Consider the following 6,000-nt stretch of genomic DNA (forward strand, 5'->3'; position numbering starts at 1 on the left):
GGATAACCCCTTTTCATCTGATGCAGTTCCCTCATCATTCCTACAACCTCCAACCCACTTTCCAAGTAACGCAACCCTCCAGTTCAACCAATACTCCGTACAGTCACTCACTATTGCTTCCGCTGCTTGCCCAAACTTCGTTTACCAACACCCTTTCCATCCGGGGAATATGACCTCGCCAAGCTGATCCAAAATTGGACTACAACCAGCAAAGATCTCCCCAACGGCTCGAAGTCTACGCTCCGTTACGGCAAACGGAGATACAACTCCTTCAGCTTCTCAAAGTCCAGCGTTCCCAACGTTGCAGCATCCCACGCCTGCCTGGCCGGAAACGCCTCCCTGACTCCGCACCCGTGGCTTTTGCCGTTGTACGTATCTCTCAGCATTCCCCTGTTACGCGCAGCATACAGCACTGGGTGGGTGAGTCCCACGGTGCTCTTACTTGCATATAGCCTCGCATCGTTGATCTTGGCAATCATAGCCGCGACGACGAGCGTCGACGCCGACGTACCCGACACAGCGCGGTACCCGCCGTGCAGACTGACGAGGAAGCCCTTCCCCATGGCCGAGATGTCCAGGTACCCCCTGCAGTTGACGTTGAAGCAGCCTTGCCTCGCCAGCTCGGCCGCGCCCGGCGCAGCAGCGACATATTCCCGCGTCAGGTTGCCTTAGTACCAGGGCGCCGGGAGGACGCGGCTGAAGCCGCCGCCGGAGAAGGAGACAGTGCTGTTGTTGTTGAGCGCCGTCTCGCCCGGGAAAGGCGAAAGAGTGCTGCTACTGCAACAGTTGGCGGCGGCGACCGGCAGGAACTGCGTGTCACCGACCGAGGTCACCCACGGGCACGCGGCGGGAAATACCAAGGCGAAGTGACCCTCGCTAGCAGTGTTGTTCTTAGGGTTATCGCGATCGATGCAGTACATCAGCTGGTCGGCGGGCCCGCGGTCGGCCGAGCCCGTCAGCACGCCCGCGGTCGGCCGAGCCCGTCAGCACCGTCACGCCCTGCAGGCCGAGCTTCAGGAACTCGAGGCACTAGCCGGCGGGCGTACGCGTCCGGGTACCAGGCCTCGTTCCACGCGTATATGATGGCGATGACACGCGGCAGTGTGTACGTGCCGCAGTCGCTCGCGTTGTAACCGCCCGGGAGCTGGTCGCGGTAGACGGGGTCCAACTGCGGGTCCAGACCGGCGCGGCAGTAGTGCTTGTTGAAGGCGGCCAGCATGATACTGAGGTATTCTGCACGACAAGGCCGGCTCCGGCTCCGGAACGGGCAGGATGTGGTCGATATACTTGACCACTCGTGATGGCAGCGAGTACCGCTCAGATGCCGTCTGGGGCGTGCCGCTGTTGATCGGGTGGCACAGGTGGAACTCTACTTTGCCGACGCTGATGTTGAACGACAAGGTGCCATCCCTGGAGAGACGCAGAGCCGGCAGCCGCACGCCAGAGCTGCTGAGCCATTTCCCCACTTGGCGAATGCTTTCCCTGGGCGGCGCAAAGAATTGGGCGATTCTGTCAAGAGTCCAGTGCTCTCCAAAGCTTGGCGAGTCCGATTCCGAGATTCTCTCGAAGACATGAACAGCTTTTTTCGGGGACATTTGATCAATTGAAAGCGCCAGGCATTTTGAATGACGTGGTCGCTTGCAAGTCTTGCACTTCTCTTCCAGTGTAAGGTTGCTGGTGAGATGGCCAGCCTTGGCTCTGTCCGCCTCTCAAGGCCAGTGAGACGTGGCAAAGAAGGGCAGCCAGTGTCGCTCGCATGTTGCGCTCGCCGATGTTGGTGAATTGAGGGTCTGAATATGCGTGGACGTTTTACCAGAGTGTTCATCCTTGTATAATGGGCTTCAGCTCCCGATCATTATACTCGTCCCAACCAGCCGAAGGCAACCTACCAACCCCTTTGGTTTAGATGTCTTCCGAGCGCAGCCAAGACCTCCCTCTCCCTTCCCCCATTACCAAGGGCTGAATCAACAAGCACAGTCAGATTTTGGACGCTTGGCGCTATGTGATATACAATCGGAGCACATTGGCAAAGAGGGTTAAACAGGGGTTGAAGTCCGAGGCTGGAAGCGAGCTGCTTTCATTAAGGACTTGAGCAACAGCAACGTCGATCCAGCAGCAGCAATGCCTTTTTTCCGTTAGTCTGATTACCGAACGTTAGAGCTGCAGTCTAGAGGTACCTTCGGTTCCCGTTGCTTATTAACTAGAGGTGCAGCAAAGAACTATATTATTCCCCGTCTTAGCCCGCTGACAGTATAAAGAAAAGTATAGCAACGTCTGTTTCTCTGGTCTAGACTTAGTGTTTACTGGCACTGTTATATAGAAAATCAAGACCGAGCTCGGATTTTGGAATTGGCGGTGAAAAGCCGAGTCACCAACCCTCCACCTGCTTGAGTTCGCCAAAACCCTTAAGCCGTTTGACCTTTTCCGATTTGGCTGTACTCGCCCAAGCAGGCTCGCGGTCTATCGGTACTAAACGCGGCGTTGAGACATCAACTACAGGAAGGCCCGGAGTCCCACGAAGAGGAGTTGTATCTCTGGAGCGGGAGGGCGAGGTGATGTGAGATACTAGGGTTGGCACCCTGTCAGGTTTCCATTGATAGATGAAGGTGCAGAACAGTGAAGCTCAGTGCAGTCCTTGGTCACACTGTTGTTGAGGGGTAGCTCGTCGAGTGAGTGAGATACGTAGGCTCCCTAATGATCTTGGGACGACTCGTTCTTGAACGAAGTCCTATAGAGGGGGTTAAGTTTCCCAAGCTCTTGCATCATTCACACGGAAAGAAGTTGTTCAGAACCTTGATGGCTATTTCAAACCTTTCTTTGTTCACGTAGCGTAGGAGCTAGGTGAAGAGTCTTCTTATATCATTGGACTGAAAACTATGGCCCTGCGTTCTTGCTTAGTCCAGGAACATTTTGAATACACAGCTACGGACGATGTTACAAACCGTACGCTTTGGTTCAGAAGGGGCATGAAGCGAGAAGCAGCCTTCACATCCCTCTTCCCAGCCAGCACCAAAACCCCTGATGAAGCTATTCCCACTCGCCCCCCAGCATACCGAGGCTTCTAGCAACCCGCTCAGGCCAGTATTCTTGCGAGGATAAGAATGCCTACGAGTTACTATTGTCTCTTGTCTGTTCGTCTTTCCTCTTTTCTTCCTTACCACTTAGGAGTCTTGGAGCAGAGGTAGTGCTAGTGCAACAAAATTGCCGCGAGCCCATTACACCTCGTCATCTACCTAGGCTTTCTCTACTCCTGGAGAGGGTGGCTACCGGAGTGGTGAAACAGAAGGAAGATATAGGTTATTAGTCCAGCCCTGATAACTCAGACATTGTTTCCCATGATAACTAGACTTGGATGGTCCGGCAAACACGTTTCAGAGAATAACGATTTAAGAGTATAAAGATATATATACATGTTTCTTCATATCAGCGGTTTATTCTTCAATAACTATGTAATCCTGAAGGTTAGAGCTTGGGTAGCGCGATGGCGCGTGCGACGGAGCCACCATGCTATTGCACTAACCTCCTCAAATGGATACCAAAATTTCCAGTTCAACAACTTGAAACTTTGTGGTAGCTTCTGTACTGTTGACAGCAGCCGCCACTGCCGTCACAGTAAGTCAAAATAGGACAGTCCTCGGGATCTAGGGTGTGACTCACTTGATTAATCGTGCTGAACAGTCTCCTCCAACAATTCTCATTCGCGATATCTCTTAGAGAAGCAAAGGCTTGATTGACTGAGGATAATAGAACAGCTCCATCGGGTCATACTTAGCCTTGATCTCCTGCAGCCTACGCAAGTTGCTGCCGTAGTAGACGCGCTGTGCGGTTTCGCGGTCGAGAGTGGTGTCGGCGTAGTTGATGTACATTCCCCAATCATCTGGCGTCAGCGTGCTCGTGACAGCGTCGACCCAACCATTGAGGAACAGAATACCCTCGGGTGGATAGACACCCTGGGAGACGCGGTCATAGAACTGAACGATATACAGCTTGTCGCGGTGGGCATACGCTGTCTGGTCTTTAGAGACTCGGGTGATAGCCGAGTTTTTGCCGCCGTGTATGTCTAGCTGGAACCACCAGTTGCGCTCCGTCATCTGGGTGGCATTGTTGAACCAGTAGTCGACCAAATTCTGTGCCGGATTTCCGTGCAAGCCCTTGAGCGTTAGACTCTTGGCAAAGAAGGTCTCTTGCTGAGCTGAGTGTCAGGTTATTTCTTTTGACTTCCACTACTTGGTAATCCATGTAGACTATATAGAGTACTTACAGTGCTAGGCGTTATCCGATCAACATTGTCAGAATGGCTGTAGTGAACCGTTGCTTGAAGCCAGTCGACCGTGCCGGACGCAGTGATAATTCCCAAAGGGGCAGCTTTCTCAAGAAGGGGAATAACGGCTGCGCGCATCTGCGCCTCGGTGCCATAATACAGTCCCTCCATGCCGGGGCGTCCTTGGCTACGATCCGATAGACGGAAATTGAGCTCGCCAGGCATGGCATTCGTGACATAGTTCTCAAGGGCCTCAAGGCCCGCTACTGCCGTAGAGTGGTTCCACCCCAGGCTGACACTAAACCAGCTCAGAGTGGTAGGGGCCATGAAAGTTTTCAGCCGCCAGCTTGCAACGATGCCAAAGTTGGACCCAGCCCCCCGGAGAGCCCAGAAGAGATCTGGGTTCTGCCTCTCAGAGGTTTCAACGATACTGCCGTCGGCGAGGACGACAGTGGCACCGACTACGGCGTCCAGTGCTAGGCCGTGTGTGTGGGAGCTGAAGCCAAAGCCGCCATGGAGAAAGTGTCCAGATATACCAACTCTACCTCACGTTAACAAAATCAATTAATATCAATACTGCGGGCTAAAAACAACGCGTGACTGACCCAGGACAGGTGCCGTGAGCGACGGCGCGACCGTATTTCGTAGCCAGCTCGGTTGCGAGGTGACCCAGTCTGACCCCAGGTTGAACAATAGCAATGTCATCCTCACCCATGGTGACATTATACATGCGGTCCAGCTCAACGACCAAGTGACCGTCTTCTCCGCCGAGGCCAAAGGACGCATAGCTGTGTCCTCCAGACTTGGCCGATACCTTAATGCCAAGGGCCGTGGCGCATATCACTGACTTTTGTATATGCTCAATGGTAGTGGGCACCGAAATGGCGACTGGGATGTACGGGACGCGGAGGTTAAAGGGCGCAGCATCGCGTTTCCAGTCGGCCGTGCCCTTGATGTCGATGGGCACGCCGAACGAAGTGAGACAGGTTTCGATATCAGCCCGTGACACAATGGTCTTTCCCAGGACGTAAGGGGTGAGTAACCCAAAGGTGAACAACAGGATGGCGCGCATGGTGATGACGATGACAGGTAATCGGTGTGCTCCCGGTTGGAGACTAGCTAAAGCCGACAAGGAGGACAGCTTGAACAAGCGTCGTGGAGGCGGTCAGTCTGTATTTAGGAGCTGATTAAATGAAATCTAGGTTCAAAGTCCTTGGACATCGATTTACGTCGGACACCCCCAATTCCGGACACAGCAAATTCCGAACGCCTTCAGCTCCGGACACACCCAACTTCGGACATTTCCAGTTTCACACATTTTCAATTCCGGACATTTGGTAAATATTCCTATAACAGGTTATGGACCGAAACAATAGCGTGCCCTGATATAAACTATAGGCGCCCTTGGATGCCAACGTTATCCTCGTTAAGGCGCCGTCTTTGCAAGTGAGCTCCTCTCTAAAGCATCCGCCTTTCTTTCGAGTTCTTAGGCGCTTATGCGCTTACCATCTCTAGGCCAAATCTCTACCCGACCGTAATAGGAACGCCGTCGTTGAGGGGTAATCTTTGGACCGTGTACTGATTATTAAGGCTCTAGAGGTAATTATTAACGTTAAGATATAACTAACGTGATCCACCATTGACTCGGACACCCCATTGACTCGGACACATTTTCCCCCACCATAACCACCCAACTTCAACACGCGTTTTCTCTACCACAACAATGTCCGACAGCTTCC

At 53.1% G+C, this 6,000-nt stretch overlaps 2 protein-coding genes across 2 annotated transcripts; both read right to left on the reverse strand.

Annotated features, from left to right (window-relative positions):
* Positions 1-245: 245 nt before the first annotated feature.
* On the reverse strand, positions 246-1,595 carry N657DRAFT_692260 (subtilisin-like protein; the record flags this gene model as incomplete). The annotated part of the gene is made up of 4 exons (XM_062797155.1): positions 246-585; positions 676-923; positions 1,031-1,223; positions 1,288-1,595. 4 exons carry the CDS (start codon positions 1,593-1,595, stop codon positions 246-248), a joined length of 1,089 nt encoding a protein of 362 aa, XP_062644926.1.
* A 1,974-nt stretch (positions 1,596-3,569) lies between these two features.
* Positions 3,570-5,333, reverse strand: N657DRAFT_623304 (Glucooligosaccharide oxidase; the record flags this gene model as incomplete). Its single annotated transcript, XM_062790678.1, has 3 exons — positions 3,570-4,187; positions 4,262-4,802; positions 4,867-5,333. The coding sequence occupies 3 exons, from the start codon at positions 5,331-5,333 to the stop codon at positions 3,711-3,713; spliced, it is 1,485 nt and encodes a 494-aa protein (XP_062644927.1). The 3' UTR covers positions 3,570-3,710.
* Positions 5,334-6,000: the final 667 nt, after the last annotated feature.

This window comes from Parathielavia appendiculata, assembly GCF_033297405.1.
Source record: "Parathielavia appendiculata strain CBS 731.68 unplaced genomic scaffold N657scaffold_12, whole genome shotgun sequence".
NCBI lineage: Eukaryota > Fungi > Ascomycota > Sordariomycetes > Sordariales > Chaetomiaceae > Parathielavia > Parathielavia appendiculata.